The following is a 22,901-nucleotide window of genomic DNA, read 5'->3' on the forward strand; positions in this document are numbered from 1 at the left end:
AAACCGAACCAAACCACACCAATCAAACCAAACCAAACCAATCCAGATCCACCACAGAAACTCAAAATCCACAACAGAAACCAACCCAACTAAACCCCACCTACATCAAATCGAAACCACACCCAAACAACCAAAATTAGCAAAAATCATATTGTATCATATTAATGGATTTATTAAAAATTCAAAAATTAAAAAGAAAGAAAATAAAAACAAGAAAACATACCTATAAACCAAAAATGGCCTTGAATTTCATCTCGAATTTGGTTAAAAACGACCAAATTTGGAAAATTTTCACGAATTTTGTTACGAAAACCTTCGTTTAAACCATGAAAATCTTTGCTTTGATATGAAAACCTTCGTTTTTGCCAAATTAAGCGAAATTAGTGACATTGTGCTAATTTTTATAGACAAAGAAGAGTAGAGGCAAGGAGAAAGACATTACAAGAAAGAGGAAAAGAAAAGAGGAGATCGAAGAAGAGATAGAAAGAGGAGATCAAAGAGGAGAGAGAAAGAGCAAAGAAGAGAAGAGGAAAGGAGAGAGAAAGGACGGAAATTAAAGAGGCTAGAGAAAGATTAAGTTTTTTTTTTTTCTTTATATACTATGTAGAGTTGGGCTAGGGTTTTTTACGGTTGGGCCAAAAATTCGGTTCGGTTTCAATTTTTCATTTTCCAAAACCGAAACCGAACCATATAATTTCGGTTTTTTTCATTTTGCAAACCGAAACAGAACCACTTTCGAAAAAAGCCGAACCATATTTGTTATTCGGTTTGGTTTTCGGTTTAGTTCGGTTTTAAACCGAATTTGTTTCACCCCTAATTGAGGCGGTCCCTCGTGACCTTCAAGTAGTTTTATTGGAGGACATGGGAGTGTTGCATTGCCGAGGATGGTGTCGGAGGGGAGGAATAAGTTGCCTTGACCTTATAGTCTTGCTAACTAGCTTAATAGTTTGTTAGTAGTTGTTTTTTCCTTTGTTTTTTTGTTTTGTTGTTGTCGACTGTGTGTTTGTTTTTCTTTTGTTAGGGGCTTGCCCCTCTCTTTTACCAAAAAAAAAAAAAAAAATAGTATTACTTTTATTTATTAGGGCCCACTTTTAAAAATTACTCCCTTCGTTTTTTTTTATATGCATCACTTTCCTTTTATGGATGTTTTTTTTTTAATGCATCACTTCCTTATTTGGAAACTTTATAATATATTTTATCATTTCTCTCTCTTACTTTAAACCCCACTTAAATTATTTTATCATTTTTCTCTCCTCTATGGTCCCCACTTATATAATAAAAATATCTACTCTCCCTCACATTCTTTCTCTTTCATGGTCCCCATCTTACTTATACTATAATAAATTATCATCCACACACAATATTATATTACCCTTCTAAAATAGAATAGAGGCTTTTAGGCCGTTACCCGCCCTAACAAAGATCCGCCCTAACAAAGATCCGCCCTTGCTCGAGGGCATGCCTTCAAGATCCAGAAACAAGCCGAAATTGCCCATTTGAGTCACCCAAGAGACCCCCATTGCGCTGAGATCTCACCTACTGCAAACATCATGGATTCTAGATTAACCTGTACCTGCAAGAGAGCTAGGAGCCAGTGTAAGTGAAAAAGGCATGTCATGGACGTCAACCTGCATCAGCCCACAAACAACACCTACATCATGAACAAGTTCTACAGTAGATTACTCCGTTTCTTAATATATACAACAAGATGACTTTTTATGAGTGTTTAGTGAAATCAAGTTGTTGTATGTATGAAGATGTGGAAGAATACTTCAATTTTCAAACCATAAGTTTTATTATGAAATTGAAAACACTGTCAAAAAATTACACTGCGAATTGTAACTAAATAAAATACGGCTACACATGTCCTATAGATAGAGTAAAATAAATAAGCAAAACCAAGCACGCTAAGCGTAGTTCGTGAACATATGATCTTGCTTGCAGCACCGACATTGTACTCCCTAAGCCTCCACTCCTTCAATAGCTTACACTTTGCTTTTACATATGAGTAAAGATTAAAAACATATGATATAGTTTTGATATATGTAATAATCAGAACTTTGACCACTGCTTAAAGGAACATAGGGGGTAGTTATGCTTGAAGGTTCCTCAACCCAAAAAGTACACTTCCAATCTCTTAACAAATACTTGTAAGGATTAAGGCTTTAATCATAGATAACGACGTTCCCATGTTATCATCTTCTTCAACAAAGTAGATGCAATTAGGCTCACAACAAGGAGATGCCTCAATGGAAAAGGAAGACAAATCACTCAAGAAAAGGGATTTGTTCCCAAGATTATTCACCTTCTTAGTCAGTCCATTATCAACATTTACCTCAAATACTTTGAAGGCTGATGGCTTTGTTAATAATGAACGGTTAATCCAATAATGATCATACTCGTAACTACTTGCAACAACACCCCAGCTGATTCCACATAGTATATCTTGAAACGATAAGGCCTAAATTCTGATGCCACCTCTAAGTCTCACAAGCCGAATTACGTCTCCAAACTCACTCACCGCAATCATTTTGCTAAACTCGTAATCCACAATATAGAATTCACCCTTTAAAAATGTGATACTATAAATCAGATCAATAGAGTAAGGAAGTGTCGTAATCAACCCCCACTCCCTATCCCTGCTATTCCAAAAGCACACGATGTTCAACTCAGGACACCACTTGTTTAGAACGACGGCAAGGGTGTGATGCGATGTGGTTGAGACAGGACACGCTGAGAGAGCGACAAGTGCTTCATGATATAAAACTTCTTCACAGCATTACCATATTTTTTGGAAGGGAAGGAATTCTAATTCTTACCCCATAATGCGGGTGCACTAAAGAAATAACTTTACTACCAACAAAACCGTCTACGAAAATAAGCCACCCAAGGGAAGTACCCAAGTGCTGTTTGTGCTTATTGTCCACCATATTGCCTAAACTCGGGAAATCCACATCCTTAACCGAGCGGTTATAGAGCGAGCCAGCACGGGCCTTCAAGGAATGGAAGTCCGGAAGAAACAAACGTGGGGTATTACGCAATGCTGCATATCTTGCAGTTTGTTTCATTGCAGTTCTCCATCGGGTACAAACTCGACCAAAAGTATCAAAATCTTCGCGGAGTTGTACGTGCTCCGCGATCTTTATAGTCAATTCTAAAGGAAGTTCAATATAACTTAACATCATCATGCTTACTTTTTCAGTTTGTATTATTAACACCGATTCAAATTTGATTCAATTATAAAAATCACATAATTTGAGAGAGAAAAAGCAATTCAATTATCAAATTAAGCTCATAAGTTTGTAATTAGAACCAATAGTTGAAAAAATGGAACCCTCAACAATAAACCCTAGAGCTTTCGTCACATGCCAAGTCAATCCAATAACTGAAATTACAAATTACTGTGCGTTATCGTTAAGAGCTCGAGCTGCTAAATTGATTTTCGGTGGATGAGTTTGTGGGAGGAGCTCGTATTAAGGTAGCAGGATTCCGTTGTTGTTTGGATTAAAGTTAATGGCAAGTAAAACACTATTTAAATTTACGCGTCAATTAATATGAATGGGAAGAAGCATATATCTAAATTCTACAGTCCTGTCTTTCAAAGCAATTTAATTTTTCCTGTTCTAGGTAAACACTGCTCTTTAATAGATAAAATGCACCAAAACTTACAAGAATTGGGTCGAATATATTTATAACTACAAGTTGGAAAATACATTCGACGATCAATTAATCAATCAATCAAAGCCTTAATCCCATAAATGGAGGAATTAACAAATCTTCAATTGTCAAAAACAACTCAATTTTTATCTAGGAGACGAATGCTGCCAAAGTGCATTAAATTTGAAAAGTTACATCACAACTAAGCACAAGACTCTCCCCGTCCCTAACACATAGATCCTAAGTTTCACCAGGCTTTTAAGAACCAGTAATATGGAAAACTGTTTCAAAGCCCATGGTTACTATCATCCTACAAGCTCCGAAACACGAACCAAAAAGCTGTACATGTCTAGGGTTGTAACATTGGGATAGAATAGTTCCTTTACCTGCGCCAAAGTGAGTACTGTAAAATAAAGGAAAAGGAACAGCCCAAGCTAAGCCCTTCATGATTTATGGCATCTCTGACCCGAAGCGAGTCACATGTGAAGAGAATGAGCACACCACCAACCAGCAACCGGTGGTAAAGACTTATAGATCTTTTTTCTTCGTGTAGGATTTCAACTTGCTACCATATTTGGTAACCCTTGATATTAGGTGATCAATTTCTTCTTCTTTCTTATCATAGATGTAGAACGCTACAAAGATCACTAGCATTCCTACAATGCCAAAGCATAACTGCAGGTTAGCTCGACAAGAGCAACATATAAAACACTATAAAGTGGGAATTTGATCGGTAGCTTACCAACCAAATATAACCGCTGAAAAGATATAAATCCCAACAGACTGACAATCAGAAGCATCATTATAACCTGTTTCATTTATAACAACGATTAAAATGGTTAACATTCATACAATCTGAGCTTCAAATTGAATAAAGCAGCAAAAGAGCTCAAAGAAGCTTTGACGATGTCTATAAATATGGTTTTAACATTGGCTTCAATTGATTGCAATTAAACGATCTACATTAGCAGCAATCACCTAGACTGAGATCAAGGGTGTAAAACACCATACTTTCAGTAGCTACAGTAAATTTTAGCCATAATTTTCTCCAACTATAAAGAATAATTTATTGAAGAAATGTATCAACCTTAAATGTCACAAGGAGCCTGTAGAATTATCTTCAGATTAGTATTATTTATCTATTATCATTTTAATACACACAGCTGAAAATGTGTGCTGGTACATGGCCCATTATTATGATACAGTGAAAGTGCTAGTAAATATGTTGAAGCTTACAGCAACTGCGGGGAATCAAGGAGTTCAATAGAAACAACAAATGGAGAACACTAGAATAGGATGCCAAGACTTTCACAAAAGCCTGTAAGATTTCTTACAGATTGCAAACACAGGGTAGATTGGTAGATCAATTAGAACAGGAAATCGACTCTGTTACATATTCATAATTTCATATACACCATCAGAAATGACTCCCTTGGCATGCTTATAGTAAGATAGACCAAACATAATAGTTGAATATATAACCTATTCTAAGAATTTGGCCTAGTCACTAAGTGCACCCACATATCTTGGTATATACTATAATTTCAAAAATCTTGATGCTTGAATTCCTAACATCTTTTGTCAGTCAGCACCAGTTCACGTAAAACGGTATAGCTAGTACCCATATTATGGCAGTATTTTGACTACTTTTACCATTTCTAACCCCTATCCTCTATCTTGGATCCCCATTATACCTGCCTTTGTCATTTCTAATTTACCCACTTCTCTCCACTTATCTCATTTCTAGTACATTAATAATTCATTAACAGGTCAGACCTCCATTTGTAAGCTACCGCCATTCACGCAATTTCTTATTATAATCTGCATCAACTCCTACCAATGACCACTTAGCTTTTTGATCTCAAGGAAAAAAAATATTGGAAAATACACTGAAAAAAGATAAAAATAAAAAAGAGAGACTTTTAACCCCCTATTTCCATAAAAGGATTTCAAGATGAGTGTGGAACTTGTTACTTGTCAGGGTTAGGTTGGGCTGTCAATACTTTCTATACAAGATAAATAGATCTAAAAATTGAATTGCTAAATCAAGAGATGAGACCAAGGTGGGGGAATAATATCCATCACCCAGGCTGTCTTTTAATCTGGCTACATTTTTCACGATCTGGCAACACTATCGTAGCTGCTCATGGTTATTTCGGTTGATTGATCTTTCAATATGCTAGTTTCAACAACTCTTGTTCTTTACACTTCTTCTTAGCTGCTTGGCCTGTAGTAGGTATTTGGTTTACCCCTTAGGGCAGCATAACCCCAAGGTGTTGTGGGGTTTTTTCTCCCAATTGGGACCCTCCCGTAAATGGACCTTTATGAGCCTCTAAAATATCTTTTAGACCGTGGCAATTTTGTCTTGCTTCGTCTTATGTAAAGAAGACTGCTTTTTTCATTTCATTAAGTGAAAGGAAATCTTGTCTTTTTCTTCCCTTTTCAATTTCATTGTTGCATTAGTGACATAAATACCCCAGCGCTCTGGGACAATGCATTTTGCAAACATTAAATTGTAATGCAACCTCATCTCTAAAAAGTCAAAACTACATGGTAAATCCTACAATTAGCAACGTGCCAAATGCTTGGTTAGAAAGAACAACCTCACATGATAAAGGAAGAAGATCTACAAAGGATTATACCCAGATATGCATATGCATTAAAAGAGAGATGTTCTACATTTTCCTACTGTTTTTCAAAGATTATACCCAAGATGTTCTCTTTTCTATCATCTTTACTATCCATTTTCAAACTTCTACCCAGCAACTGTAACTCTCTCTAGAGTTACTTGTAGGTGAGTATTGGGCTCTTTATATAACTGATACTGATTTGCCATGGCTATCAGACATGACTGTTATAATAATACCAGCATCAATTGAGCCACATTGTCTCTCTCCAAGACTAGATTATAGTTGTAAATATATTTACCGAATCCACATACCCTACCCCAATTCTTATGTTATTAATACTCTGAAACAGTTATTTGTTGCAATTTCACATACGTGCCTGACCCAAAAAGTTATTTGTTGCAATTTCACATACGTGTCTGAACATAAGTTCTAAACTTAGATAGGTGTCACAATTGATCCCTATCCAGCTATCCCCTAATTAAAATTATACCAACTATAGCATATACTAAAATAAAATTTACCAAAAAGACAACAAATGATGCCTCCACTTCCAGCAAAAAGTGTAAATTTGGGCTACAGGCACATACAAATATTACCTTAAGAAACAACATCCAATCATTGCCCCTGCAAAGCGATTTTAAGACACCAACTGCAGTATTCCACTGAGAAACAACTGAAAGAGCAGCTCTACGTGATTTCTCCTCAGAGCAGTGGAAAGCAGATACAGGAACTTTCTCAACAGTACATCCAAATCTGCACAAAAGAATCTTCCCATTAGAATTCAAACGAAATGTCTATGTACTTTTTATCTAGAAAAAAAATTAAACGCAACCAATAGAAGTGGAGATGCAAAAGCAGGGGACTAGATTCCACCAACAAACAAAACACAAGATATAAATAACTCCAGTCTCGCAAAACATCAGAAGAGGACACGTTTGGGAAAGCCCAATGAGAATGAAACCATATTTCGCTAAACACACCACTAGCTTACATAGAGTATCCATTGAAGATTCCCAGCCAAGGAATTTTTTGTTTTTCTATCCGACCAAATCACCCACAACTTGATCCCTCATCTACTTTTGTATCCTTCTAATAAAATCATCCTATCATCGTCAAAAAAATATTTGTTAATCAACATATTAGGGGGCGAAGGGTTAGGGGTGGGCTGGGCATGGCTTTGTTGTTCTTGACTTAGTCCAATAGGCAACCTTGAAGGAAAGTAACAGAATATAAAATTGACTAAAATAGAGTTGAACACAATGCATCTTAAAGCAGCATAGCCTAAATACTTGGGCTACCAAACAGTGTCTCAGTAGTCTGCAGATGTTGCAACGGATTCAAATGTAAACAACATGATGAAAGAGCTTTGCTGGGAGCTGCACTGTAAGATGGAGCAGCACATCACAAATGATTTCGTCTTTTCATAAATGGCCGAACGAGTGAGTCAAGAATTTTTATTACTTCTAATTTTCTAAAAACAGCGAATTGGTCATATTTTGCTTCCCAACTGCTCTACAAGGGATTTCTTTACCCATAAATAAGTGTGCAAGTTATTCACACTAAATCTAAAGTCCAATACCATATTAGCAATAAACTAATTTGAACTCTCTTTTTTAATTCAGGTTTAGGATCGATTATAATAACATGAACTTTGGGTTAGGATATACTAAATTTGTCCGAATAAACGGTATAAGCCAAAAAATAAGAATTAAACAAAATAAAAATCTAAGCACAATATGAAGTATGCCAGAGATTTAAGAATACACATGTTTACAAGTCCATAACTCATGTAACATTTCGTATGGACTCATGTAACTAAATTGCTTCCACTGATATGTTTTCAGCTGAAATAAGAAATTAGCAAAATAAATAAATAAATAATTAAATAAATATTATGGGAAAGAAATAACTAGAAGAGCATCACCAGAACTAAAAATATTATTAAATAAAAAATGGTTTTGGACTTGTTCCATAATTGGAATCAATCCAAAATCCAAACTACGTCAATATGGATTAGAGCCAAAGGAAATTCCAATCTAAATTGTCCAAACTTATATCCCATCCTTGGATGTGGAAACCAGATTTCTCCCGAAATAGAAACAGTAGGCTTCCTTTAACATTTTCCCTAACTTTAAACGGGTTAGGGGAAGAAGTAAAGATAGAGGGAACAAACCAATCATACATTCTTTCAGGCAAATTGGCATGAATGTAGAGGAACACTGATGCCAGCAATATGAGCTTGAAAACTGTTGTAACAATGGTATATCCAGATGCAACGAAGTTGTAGTAAAACGCAAGGAAAATAAGCAGGGTGGCTAGGCTTTGCTTTTTGTCCTTCCATAAGAGTATATCAGCAACTGCAGGAGGTACCAATATGTTGACAGTTAAAAATGATATATTGCAAACAAGGCAGTTGAACGTCAAATAAAAGATTCAGAAAAGTATGAATATCAGAGTATAATTTCATAAAAAAGATACCAGTACATAAAATTACAAATGCAGAGATACACCCAAGGTCTTTAAGACAAAATTGAATAGGAATGCTTCTCCTATTATTTCTTATACATCATCGACTGAGTAAAAAAATAATGATAATAATAATAATAAAAAGGTGACCACCAAGAAATAAGATTACTTATACTGATTCTATCTTCTTCAGTGGAATTAGTAATTACCATTGGCTAGTAACTGAGACCTATATATTTGATCTTGAAAGCCAACTACATGGCTATTCTTGTGAAATATTGATTGATATTAAACAGATAGGCCTTGTGATATTGAACAATACACAAAAAATATCTGACATGTATATATGACTTTCCCCTTTCTTTGGTATTTCTGCCTGAATAAAAAAATCAGCATTTACAAGTGTTAACAAATTACTTATAAGAACATAAGAACTCACACACTAAACTGATGGTGCAATGAAAAGGGTAAGAATATTTGAAGATAAATATTTCACCATCATAAACTAGGCTAAGCATATTTCACTTCTGATGGTCAACGATGATTTAGTAAGCACAAATAGGCTAAATATACAAAGAAGGTTTATTAAACATCATAAATACTGATAGTGCAGACTCTAACACTGCCAAGATATAAAGCAAACTTAAACAAGGCAATATGTTTTTTCACATTTGAGTGGCCATTAAAGCCTTATGGCATTGGGAAAGAAAAGGGAAAAAAAAAACAATGTACACCCCTTGGGTAAATCAAGTAACAGGGGCATTAAATAATGGACCTTATGTTACATAGGCCAATTTCACCTCAATTTAAAAACCAAATGAACATATTGATTCTCCCCCAACCCCACCCCCCATCTCCCCTTCAACCGGAAAAAACCCTCCATCTTCGTCTTCATCTTCATCCTCCTCAATGTCCTCTTTAAGTCTCTTTAGCTTTCTCCATCACGAAATTCTCATGCAAAAGCCCCTTCTCTTCTTGAGTACCTTTTGAAACAATAAATTGATTACGGAGATGAGTGTAGAATCGAAAGAACACATACCAAGGTGCAATGGGGTTCAAATTCTTATCAGTGTCCCTTTATTCAGCAAGTCTTCAAAAACAAGACTTGCTTTTTCATCTTCAATGTTCTATCTCTACTTCATGGTTTTCTTTAGTCGTGACTAGTAATGTAGAAAACTTCAGAACTCAAACCTCGCCCTCCCTTCCTTTTTAATTTCTATGAACTAATTGGTCACCTCACTCTAACATTTCCTTAGTTTTAAACAGAAGGGACCAAAGATTTGGGAGGGACTGAACAGCATACAACAAATGTAATCAAATATAGATGGTCATCATGCATCTAGTTTATGCATTTTCATACACGTATTTAAAAAGAAAATTTTGAAAAAGATCATTTATACTACGTGCCTCCATACTTGCTACCATGATAAAAGGGGAGAGATACATAATTTATTTGCAATATTTAATTACTAAAGATTTAGAGGAGGTAACATAAAAAATTAGCATACATTGAATAAAGCAAAAGCAAAGTTTTGTGATTTCTCACAGAAGATTAGGGGGCTGTTTGATTGAGGGGAATCAGAAAAGGGAAAGGCAATTCATATTCTTAAAATCCCTTTGTGATCGGTTGGATATTTTTGAATTTTCTATCCCCGCTTTCCGTTTTGGAATCCCCATAAACCTCTACATCAAGTCCCGCTTCTTACTTGGGATTTGAGGATTACATCATTTCCATCTTCCCATCTCTACATCACATACCCAACTGCATGCCAAGCTGCCATGAAGAACCCACCATTACTCTGCCAACCATTAACCCACCAGAAATTCAACCTGATACCTACCCCATCCGCCAAATTAGATTCTCAACTGCATCATCACAATCCCAAACACCACCATCCTTCTATAAAACCTTAGCCCCACCACTACCAATACCAATGCTTACCAACAAGCCCAACCATCAAGTCCAAAACCCATCTATAACTATTACTAAAGAAAACCATTATTAACTTTTTTGCCCTCCTAAATCCCTTCAATTTCCCTCTTTTTTGCCCTCCTAAATCTCTCTCATTTCCTATTATTTTTGTCAAGTTGACCTAGATCTAAGGTTGAACATGGCTTTTGATCTGCTAGTGAAACTGGAAAGAAATCTGATTTTGGGGAATTGAGTGGAGGAGAGAGGAATGGCCAAGTAAGATGGGTTTTCTTTGTGTTTCTGTGTACTAACCAAACACCAAAGGGTAATTTGAGTAGTTTCTTTATTTTTCTTTCTTTTCTCTTTCTTGATTTCTATTTTCTTTTTTTTTTTTGGAAAAATGGAATCTAAAAATCCAACCTTTGCGAGGTCTGACAAAAAAAATCCAACCTTTAATTAATCTCACATAAATCCAACCTTTGCACCCCACCTTCTCCTACAAATCCATTTGACCTTTAACTTTAAACAGGTAAAAAAAAAAATTTTTTTTTTTTAATTCTCTTTAATTTCCCTTCTCACTCCTCTTTCTCTCTCCTCTCTCCAACAACCCACCAAGGCACCACCACCAATTCGCCACCCTAACACCAACCACCCTAAACGGCCGACCACCCCATAACCCAACCCTAACACCAACCACCCTAAACAGCTAAACCCCAACCACCCCAGAACCCAGCCACCCACGAAACTCGACCCACAAAACCGGGGGTTGTTGGATTTGGGTGGAAGGGGGCTAATTTGGGTCGGGTTTAGGGTGGGGAGGGGTGGAAACGGATCGGGGAGGGTCAGGGCGGCAGTGAGGAGGTTCGGGGAGGGGTCGGGCTGGTTTGGGAGGGTCGAATAGGGTGTTTGGTGTGGTGGTTAGGGTTTAGATCGTAGGGGGTTTTGGTGGTTGGGGAGGTTGCGGCAAGGGGTGGGGGGAGATCGTCGGAATCCGACGACCCCGATGGTGGGGCTGGTTGGGGGTGGGGGGAAGTTTCCGGGGAGTGGGGGAGTGGGGGAGTGGGGGAGGTGGCTGGGGTGGTGCGAGGGCTGGGGGAGGTGGCTGGTGTTGGTTGGGGGTGGGGGGAAGTTTCCAGGGGGTGGGGGAGGTGGGTGGGTGGCTGGTGTTGGGTTTTTTTTTTCAGTTTTTTTTTCTTTTAATTTTTTTTTTTTGTTTTTTAATAATTAAAAAAATAATTGACCAATTAATGACTGACATGTGGCACATAACTTACAAAAATCGGTCATCAATAGGTAATGGATCTGTGGAAGAAGGTGGGGTGCAAAGGTTGGATTTTTGTGAGATTAATTAAAGGTTGGATTTTTTTTGTCAGACCTCGCAAAGGTTGGATTTTTAGATTCCATTTTTCCTTTTTTTTTCTTTTTTTTTTTTTGTCGGAACGAAAGCCCTGACTCAAAAAGTTCATTTCAGTACCAAAATTTCATTTGCAATTCTTATTGAAGACTGTTCATTTTTTACCAGACTCTTATCAATTATCATCCTAACTGAACTACTCAAGGTAGAAGGTAGAACTACTCAAGGTACAGTCCATTAATTTAACTACAGGTTTGTAAGTTGCTGATGGTTTATCTAGCCTAAGAGGCAAAGGTATTTTTGTGCCACCAGTCAAGCTATTTGAATTCTTTTCTATACCAGCACCTAATAATCATCTGCTAAGTTTAAATACATATCAAAAATTACACTTTCACTTTTTCATGTTATAGTATTTTTATTGTTTATTACAATTTTAGGGTTCGGGTTTTCATATCCATCTCCTTGACATTTTCAAGTGCAAACTTTCAAACAAGGTGTTTGTATAAAATCAATACTCAAAGTTGATAGCAGATGCACATAAACACAGAAGGTAGCATATAAGAACAATAGAGGAACTAACAACTACCTCTTCCACCTCCAAGATATCTATGCACTTTAGATGGTCCATCTCTTTTAGGCTGATGTTCTGCTCTCAAGTGCGAGTAGGACTCAATTGTTCTCTCAAGACCCTCCTGTGATCAAAACCCAGAAAATACACCAATGTGTCAGACAAAAATTTTAAAAGCCTCAACTACCAATCTAAAACCATTCCCAAGACTGCATGACACACAAAAGAGAAAAAGTATGATTTATATTTCATGAAATCAGTAGCTTATCACAAAGTATTATAGAGAGAATAATTCCAAGGTTGAAAACATCCCCATAGAAACCAATGCATCTATTGGAAACAGATCACATAAGAGCCAGAGAGTACATGTAACTATTTAAAAAATTGGAACCTGAAGTGATACAATCGGTGTGTAGCCAAGTCGATCTTTGGCTTTCGAGCTATTAAATGTTCTGTTGCAAGAAAGGAGCCTGATTCTTGAAGGTGTCAACTGTGGAACTTTCATACCATAAGGGGCCAATAATTTGTAAATAAGCTCCACCAAATGCGCAATAGGCATCATAATAAATGCAGGAATCTTTATTCTTGGCCTGAGAAAACATAAAATAAAACAAAAGGGTTATGAAGTGAGAAATGTACAAATCCAGAAGTCATAATCACTACAAAATTTTCATTATGATGTGAGAAATGTAAAGAATTTAAAAGACCAATTTTTTATAACATGCTTCAAAAAAAGTGGTGTGCAAAATGCAAAAAGTCAACTCCCTTAATGCAACAATCAAACTTCTCGCAATAGCCAAAAGGAAGACGACTCCACTAAATTAAACACAACTAAAAAAATAAACAAACAAAGCATATGGATTCTACAAACTTTTGATCCATAGTGATACACTATTACCAAATACCAAGGCATTAACCAGAGAACTAGTGTGTTTGCAAGGTTTTTCACTAAATCCCAAAAGAGCAAAATAAAAGTAATGAACCAGACACATGGGGTATAGCTAGAGTTACATTACAAATCAGTTAAATCCCAAAAGAGCAAAATAAAAGTAATGAACCAGACACATGGGGTATAGCTAGAGTTACATTACAAATCAGTTATGAGGCTGAGGAAAAAGGCAGAACGTGGAGGAAAAAAGAGAAAAATGCCAGAAATAAGAAAATAGGGAAAAGCATGAATTTTGAAAATGCCTACTTCAAAAATAAAATAAATTAAAAAAAAAATCCATTTATGTCTTTCTGGTACAAAACGTACCCCCTTCGTCACAATAAGTTTACCCCATAATCCCCCATTTAACTATCTATAGAGTTGGTTAATGTGTAAGCATGTGATGTATTAATTAAAGCACATGGATTGTGAGTATATACACACCATAAAGGGAATTGGGAAAAGTCAGTGGGACGTCCAACTTAGTTACTTGGGAAATCTTAGGCGGATAGAGGGAGCGTAAACAATTCTGCAAGTTTTCTTGTCAGTTGTCACAAGAATAAGCAGTCAAGAGCAAACAAACAAAAAAAATAAATAAATAAATAAAAACAAAAACAAAAAACAAAAACAAAAACAAAAAACTCTGCCTTTTGAAAGCTTCTACTTTCCTCAAGTTCTCATGTTATTTTCTGCCTAATCATCTCCACCCCCATCCACCTCTTTACTGATGCAGCTCATCCATGCACTCTAAGACTATGTTCAGTTTAGCTTATTACTTTTATCAGAAATAATTAGATCAAATAGACAATCATATCATATCACATTATAACATTTTTTTATTTTCGCGTATACTTGTCACTAAATATCTTTAATGTATAAAAAAAATTCAGAAGTACACATTAATATAATTCTAACAACATATTAATTGATCAATCAATCAATTGATTGATTGATTAACGACGTATCAATTGATAATTGTTTCTCTTAAGGATAAGTGTACAGATAAGGTCAAAGTTTAGTCAATTTGGAAATTAGATAGGATCATCATAGCATATCAAAAATTCAGATCCAAATCAGTCACATCAGGTGAACTGAACATAGCCTAAAACGGCTAAAAGTCTAACATTTTCACTCTCCAACAGGAGCAATGCTTTGCTTTAAAATATAAGTTGTCTCAATTCTTATCAATGTAGATTTCCAACAGATCCAAAAGTTTTGTGCAAATGGGGTCGCAGACTCGCAGTAATGTCAAAGTCTGATTCAGGGTATAATAAGAACTTAAAGAAAATATAACTGACCTATTTTTTCGAGGGGAAGAGGGGGAGAGATGAGAACACACTTTCATATTAAACGTATTTCGAGAGTCCCAGACAGCTTTTTAAAGGATTATTGTTTCCCTCCAAACATTAACTAGTAAAAAGACCTTTCGGCCTTTACAGCGAATTTTACATACATATCATCATACTCATTACCCAAACAAAATAAAAAACTTTCACTCCCAGCCAATTCTTTGTAATATACTGCATACACCATGTTGCTTAAGATGGAGGTAAACTTTCCAAAAATCCCAATCCTCCTACATTGGACTGACTCCAGAAGCTATAGTGGAATGTGTAAAGGAAGGGGGAAAATTACAGAGTAATAAAAGAAAAAGAAAACAAAACTAAGGGAAGAGAAATACCTTTCATAACCTAGACCCTCAAGTATGAGTGACATGAATTCCCAAAATTTGATTGGCTCCATATTTGTAATGAAATATGCCTGCAAATCAATGATAACACTAAACCTTTTTGAATTAAGGATGACTAAAATGGTTTCAAAAAATTTTAAATAAAAAAAGAAAAAAATATATATAAGGATCACTAAAAGGGTTTCAATAATTAAGGCCAGAATAACTAAAAAAATTACTCCTTGGTCAATGGAATAGCCATATACTCCTTAAGGTACAAACCATTTGTACACTTGATTGCAAACCCATTACAAGAAACATGGGACTGTCTGATAAAAGTAAAAAAGGAATTGGATTTTGTGAAAGAAATCTATACTTAGTATTTAAAAACTCAAACCAAAAAAGACATATGTCATCATTCTATTACACTTCCCTATCTTCTTTTTCAACCCAATGTGTCACATGTCATCTTACACTTTTAATTTTTTATTACACTATTTTTCTTAACACTTTCATTAAACACTTCATCTTCATCTCCCCTCTTCAATTCATTCTTTTTGTTTTCTCTCTTTAATTTAAGTCCCTCCACCTTCTTTCTATTAAGCCTCATTTTGAATTAAAGTCCCAAAATTTTTATTTCTTTAATAGTTCAATTATGTTTTCAGTTACATATCACTCATAATTATTTATTGGTATTTCCTCATTTATCTCTCAATGCAATTTTCGTGAACAACTCGTGCATTGCACTGGCAGAAAGCTAGCTATGTTAAGATTTGTCAAAACTGCTTGAAGTCCATGGTTGGAAATTGGAATTTAATTAATAAATACTTCCTCTGTCCCATAATTAAGTTTGCATTTATATTGCATGGAAATTATGGAGAGTGAAAAAGTAGATCAGAATTTAAAATATAAATATAAAAAGTGGGTGGGAGGGTGTGAAGCACAACTTTGAAGAGGAAAAAAAAAAAAAAAAAAAAAAAAAAAAAAAAAAAAAAAAAAAAACAGGCAGGAAAGTTACTAAACAAAGGTTAAGAAATTGTAGGGCATCCCGAATTGGAAGATGTAATGAATTATAGAACAAAGGGAATAATTTCTTTTTTTCTTTGGGCATTCTCTACTCTAGTATTGAGTAGCATATGGGTGAAATTGTGGAAGCAAAGAATAATGGAAAAATACCTGCCCTGAAGCTTTTTCTGCAACTGTCCCTTTAGATGCTAGAGCTCGTTCAGCACATATATGGGAATGAGCAACATTTTCAACGTAGGTGAAATCATACATATTATTTCCATCTCCTATGATAAACTGTTTATGTTCCATATACAAAAAAAAATGTCAATAGTGGCTAGTTGCTTCATAAAAGAAAACACAAGGGGGGATCACAGCAAAAAGAGAGGGGGAAAGGGGATAAAAGGGTGGAATATAAAAAATCAAAGGAGCATATTGACTAGTCTAATTACTTCCTCTTTTCTAAATTAATTGCTGCATTTTCTACTTTGGAAACTTCAGATTATCAATTGCTAAACATCAACTTTTTATATCTATCTCCTATTCACATGGATTCCTTAAATATAAGCGCCTCCCCTACATGTAGTAATTAGCATCGAATGGAGGAAGTACTTAGTTCCATTTCAACTCATAAGTTCATTATAGTTTATACTCCTTTCTTCACAAAAAACTAGTTATGCACAAGGGAAAAGAAATGCCACATAGCATACTTTTCATCAATGAGTCCTAGAGGTACAATTTTATTACACACTTTAGGTACATGCATCATTTTGGCCCAAGTGTATAGATAAGAATTGATCCTTTACTCCAATGGAAATTAGTCTTGAGCTGAACTGTTTGAGTAAATTCTAAAGCCAATGATAAATGCAAATTTTAAGGTCAATTTGTAGTTTTGCCAAATGCATTTTTGTAGCATGTGTGTCAAATCAAGACATAATATCCATAATTAGCTCTCTATTGCAACATCAAACATAAATGTAAATTATTGAAGTTGATATGCACGATTGACACTCTTAAATTTCCTGAATAAAAAGTTTAAACTGATATTAGTTAACATACATCTAACTTCTCTACTCTTTACAAAGTACGGAGTACTGAGTAGCAAATTGAGGTACTAAGAATTATAACTTTCCAGTAAGTTCAAGATCATGTTGCAAGACTCCAATAGAGCAGTGATGAGGCACCAACGAGGCTATGACAGTTACCAGAAGCAAAACTTGTTCCAATACACACTAGAGTAGGATATAAACCTCGAAAACATTACATCAATTTCAAATTTGATAAGCACATATTCCTATATATAAAAATATATAAAAATATTAATGAAAGGGCAGGATCAAGTGAGGGAGATGGGCTTTGCAGAAAAAATATGAACATCTATACGCCTCAAACATATTTTATTTTTGTTTCTGAAAAAATTTAACCAGAAAATACGCATGAAACAAAGTTATAACTCAATAGATGATAAGGACAACTATGCCTTTGCCTCATATTGGAGAATGAAAGATGAGATTGGGTCCTTCGTTTGGAACTCCCCTTTTCCTTTCCCCTTTGATATCTTCTTGCCAAGATATCCTTTCCTTCTCAGACATGGAACTTTCTATCCTCTCCTTACAGTCGAGAGATTACTGCTGATTTTACCTGGGTACATCTGGAACTTCCATCGCCCAATCCTCACTCGACAGCTCCGCAGAGTGAAAGAGCACTTCTTTTAAAGCCCGTCAAAATAGAACAAGGAAAATGTAAATCAGCAGAATTAACCAGCACTACTCTAGTGAGTTGAGGAGCAGGATCTCTGTTCCAGCTTTTTCTACAAAGCAGTGAGAAAGGGAAGAGATGGTTTTTTCAAGCAGATAGAGAGAGATGATGCAGAGGTATTCCGCGATGTAGATGCTATAATCAGAGAGAACACACGGTTCTAAAAGACTTTATTCACAACAGAGTGGGTTCAAATTTCAGATGTTAGAGTGAGACCCCATTCGTCTCAAGTAAGGGGTCGTTTGGTTCACTAAGCTGGAATGGATTGATATACATTCTCATACTTGGGTGGTATGGATTCTATATCCCATACCAATCTAAAGTTATTTGGTTTAATCATGGAATGGAATATCATACTTAAGTAATAGTATGGATAATGAATCCTTAGGGGGGAGGTGGGTATGAGATTCCCAAGGAATGGGGTGGAGTTAGAATCCCCCAGATATGAGATTCCATACTTAAAATAGCCACTAAACAAATAAAACCATGGATTGGATTCGGAATCCATTCCAACCCATTCCAAGAACTTCAACCAAACAACCCCTAAGACCTAAGTGTTTGGCTGGAGAGCCTTTTTAAGGAGGACAGTGTTTGCTATGAAGGGGGATAAGTCTCAGGGACCAGATGGGTTCACAATCACAATGGTAATTTTCCACAATTAATGGGTGTAATCACAGATAATTTGCTTGGCTTTTCTTTCTTTCTTTTTTTATATTATTATATATTTTTTTTTTTGGAGTTTCAAACTTTCAATGTTGGAATTACCAATAACATAATTACAATATTAATATCTAGAATCACACAGCACATGACCAGCCAATCTTAAACCATTGAAACCAATATAAGGTTCAACTTATACAGAAAAAGAAAAAACAACCTACAGGAACTCAAAAACTCTATATCATGCAATATAAGTCAGCCAGCATGTCTGTACATCCTGTGCATCTATCTGTCTATGTATGCAAAAGTATTTCAATTCACATATCTATGGCACTTTCACTTTTGGCTATAAAACTCTCTACATAAAGTATTATAAGGACTAAGTATAAGGATCTATACCTTAGACTTCCCAGCCCTTGCAGCATCAACTAAAGATGGAACTAGTAGCTTGTCACCAGGGCCAAAGATACCGCTTGGACGCAAGGAGCAAGTGAGAAGCCCCTTTTCACCATTTGCCTTCAAGACCAATGCCTCTCCTTCAGCTTTGGTGGCTGAATAAGAATCATTATGCTAAAAGAACAAAAGATAAGAGTTATAATAAAATAAAGTAAAAAAAGTCAATAACTTGCAGAGGAAGATGGTTGCATCAAAGTTGCTGTAAGTGACCTATTAAGGATCAAGCTAGCCGAGCAATATGACTAGCATATTTCAACAACAGAGGTAACAGTATTGTTTAATACCACCCATCAATACTATCATCACATTGGAAACATTAATAAAAATAACTTAAAAGTGGAAGCTGCTTGCTTCAAAATTGTTGTGACCTAATCAAGATTCGAGATGGAAGTCAGCACGATATGAGTAGCATACTTCAACAACAGGGCTAAAAATAGTATAGTACATTTAAAAAATGCTCCTTCCCCCCCCCCCCCCCCCCCCCAAAAAAAAAAAAAAAAAAAAAAAAAAAAAAAAAAAAAAAAAAAAAAAAGAGTAGTCTGACGAGAGATAGATAGAACAAGTGACCTCATTCTATCTCAAAAAAGGATACCAAGTTTTCTTTTCCCCTTAGAATCTCATGTTAACAATGCACAATTCTGGTTATAAAGTTTAGTAGATCTATTAATATATAGTTAAAAGTGCCTCTTCCCATCCCATCTCCACACCCCACAATAAAAGACAGTACTGATTTAAGGGAGGATGCAATAACATTGGGTGGTAAGGAGTTTCCATAAATGATTTTTTCATGTAATTGGGTTGGATTGTACAGAGGAATGGAGATATTGACCAAAATGTGAGTCACATGATTAGGTCTGAGTGGCTCAGATGGACAGAACAAATGGAATGTTGTCGTTATTGTGTGACTTTAGTACAACTTAAAGGTAAAGAGAGAATTCTATAGGGTGGATATAAGACCAACATTGTTATATGAGTCGTAAAGTCGAGCATCATAGGAAGGATCATATTAGGAAAAGAATATCAGGTTGCTCCAAAACCTTAAATTCTCAAAGTAACCTCCTAATAACTATCTACCCCCACTAAGTCCCCAATAACTATCAAACATTACCTATTTTGGCAAAGGATATATCACATGAATTAGAATTAATACATTCTAGTAGAAAAAAATTATTTTTGATAAATGACAAACTAAAATTCCCGATTCATAGAAAGTATATACAGAGAGTAGAATGATGAGATTGATACCTTGACTGGGTAGGATAAAGACTCGTCTGCATTAATAACCCCGCGTACCCCATCAAAGACAACACTGGCAGAGCTAGTATAAATCAATCTCTTTACTTGCATCTCAACACATGCCTCAATCACATTTCTTGTTCCTGGCACAGGAATAATGGTAAGCATAGTGTTAATTCTAATTGGTATTAGCTATACTCTGACAAGTATGCAGCTATGAATTCCAATGCAAATACTTGCATATGCATTTATAAAGTTCACCTTCAACATTGACAGAGTAATGAAGATTATAATTGTTAATAGAAGAATCCGGAGCCGCCATATGAAAGACAACATCAGCTCCATGACAGGCTGCAATACAATAAACAATGTCTAATATTAGCTATCCTATACATCCTAAAAATTGACTGTGATTCCGAATCGAGCAACCTAACAAAAGTGATGTCAAAGTGTACAAATAAAAAGAAAAGGCAAGCAAAGCTACCCTTAAGCACTTGACCCTTATCTCTGAGATCAGCAGATACATACTGAGCACGACCGGACGACAAAGCCTTGCCAAGGGTTCCCTCCTCCTCATAAGCATCAAGCTTAATAGAGGGACCCAAATCGGCTATTCGAACACAGAACATTTCGTATCGAATCAGCATTTCAACTAAATGCCGGGCTGCAAACCCTCTTCCTCCGGTAACCACACACCATCTCTCTTGACTTGTCATCAGTGAAATTCAACTACAACTACAAACCCCCAATTGCATCAATATTATGCAAACAACTCAATAATTTACAATGTTAAGATACAAATTTGGTGAAAATTACAACAATTTATTCGCAGCATTATAATCTTATAGTAATTATAACTAATAGTTCAATGATCTAACATAGAAGATCTCTAAACTGAAAATTAAATTAAGGATTAACACTAGATTGTGAAATTGGTATGCGCTTGATTGAAAACAAAGAGCATACCTCGGAAGTTGCTTCAATGGAGGAGAGAGGAAAATTGAGAGCACACTTCAATGGAGGAGAGAGATTGTGGGATGCACGACCATATACGTGAAAAACTCCTATACTCCCCCCGTTTTTAAATACGTGCTCCACTTTCCTTTTCCGGCCGTTTTTAAATACTTGCTTCATTTCTTTTTTTTTGGAAAGTTTTACAATATTTTATTTATTTCTCTCACCAAGTGGACCCAACAATATTAATTTTATATTCTCTCTCCTTCAATTCTCTTCATTACTTTTGATTTCTTACAATTTTTTAGTCTTCCACCAACCTCACTACCTCCATATTTTACTACTTTCTCCAATTTCTCCTAAAACTCTGCGCATGGAGAAATGGAGCAAAGTATTAAAAAACGAAGGGAGTAGTAATTTGTTATAATAAAAAATTAAAAAAAATCGTCAATGGCTATCGTCGAACATCATCTTCGACCTTCAATCTCAACCGTTTGATCTCATTAAATATCATAGGTTGGTTCGGTCGAACCATGGGTGTGTTCGATCGAACCTCTTTTTTTTTTAAAGAGAAAGGGAAGACTTCATATTAAGTCAAGGAAATCCAGTACATAGTTCTTAGAAACACAAGGAAAACTTGCTTCCTAATACACATTACAAAAGATAAACTAATATTCTTGAAACCAAATAAATTCCAGTTAGTAGTTCTAATACTCAGCATACACCATCCATAAATTGTCCTACTTCATCTGAAGATTGTTCTGAGCTCTATCATCATCATAGGCGTCCAGTGCGCGTAGTGGTGGTTCGTCATAGAGCTTACTAACTCCATCCTCCATCATCATTGCAATCTTAGCCAAGTAGTGGGCTACTCTATTTGCCTCTCTTGGGATGTAATTGAATGAGAAGTCACACCCTTTACTCAAAAGGCGTTCCATATCTTTCAGTATGACCGAGTACTCATGGGTACCATAATTGGCAACATCCTCTATTGCTTTTTTAGGCTTGCAGCGTCTGTTTCAATAATGACCTTAGTCAGCCCCGCATCCACCGCCAATTGCATTCCTCCCAGCACAACCTTCAGCTCGGCCTCGGCGGATGTCCTGGCAGCGATCTTCCAAGCCTTACCAAAGAACCATGCCCCATCATCAGTTCGTGCAACAACACCAGCTCCAACCTTGTTCTTCTTCCAAGTCGCGTCAGTGTTAATTTTGATAACCCCATTGCTAGGCTTAGTCCACCTCTCCTCCATATGCCTTATCGCAGGAGAAAGACCTCCATCCTGAAATATGTTAAAAGTGGCAACCAAATCGACATTATACCTATTAAAAAGGGTGAGAGGGTGAAGTAAGGCCTACTGAAAAATGGTATAATTCAGAGCTTTCCAAATGTGCCAGAAAGCTACTGAAAACATGGTATTCCAAGTAGTGTTGTGATTAAGATTGTATTTAATCCAACCTTCCCAATCTAAATAGAAGAAGGAATTATAGTTAAACTCTTTTGCCATGCAACTTAAACCAAACACCCTAAACCATAAAGTTCTAGTGTTAACACAATCTCTAAAGAGATGCATGTGGTCTTCATTATCTAACTAACATCTAGTATAAATGGGATTGAAGTTGTCAATTTTAGCTGCCAAGACCGTTGC

At 35.9% G+C, this 22,901-nt stretch overlaps 1 protein-coding gene across 2 annotated transcripts; it reads right to left on the reverse strand.

Moving 5' to 3' along the window:
• Positions 1–3,649: 3,649 nt before the first annotated feature.
• On the reverse strand, positions 3,650–21,376 carry LOC145639063 (3beta-hydroxysteroid-dehydrogenase/decarboxylase-like). Of its 2 annotated transcripts, none has more exons than XM_081690181.1 (13): positions 21,266–21,376; positions 20,784–21,034; positions 20,561–20,650; positions 20,309–20,442; positions 19,007–19,177; positions 16,361–16,486; positions 15,197–15,276; positions 12,979–13,177; positions 12,606–12,711; positions 8,470–8,644; positions 6,884–7,040; positions 4,400–4,466; positions 3,650–4,313 (listed from the first exon to the last, which is right to left on the reverse strand). In XM_081690181.1, exons 2-13 carry the CDS (start codon positions 21,013–21,015, stop codon positions 4,186–4,188), a joined length of 1,665 nt encoding a protein of 554 aa, XP_081546307.1. In that variant the 5' UTR covers positions 21,016–21,034; positions 21,266–21,376; the 3' UTR covers positions 3,650–4,185. The 2 variants fall into 2 exon arrangements, with proteins under 2 accessions (XP_081546307.1, XP_081546308.1); XM_081690182.1 differs by having other exon boundaries at positions 20,784–21,028; positions 21,266–21,334.
• Positions 21,377–22,901: the final 1,525 nt, after the last annotated feature.

This window comes from Chenopodium album, chromosome 7, assembly GCF_948465745.1.
Source record: "Chenopodium album chromosome 7, dcCheAlbu1.1, whole genome shotgun sequence".
In the NCBI taxonomy this organism is placed as follows: Eukaryota; Viridiplantae; Streptophyta; class Magnoliopsida; order Caryophyllales; family Amaranthaceae; genus Chenopodium; species Chenopodium album.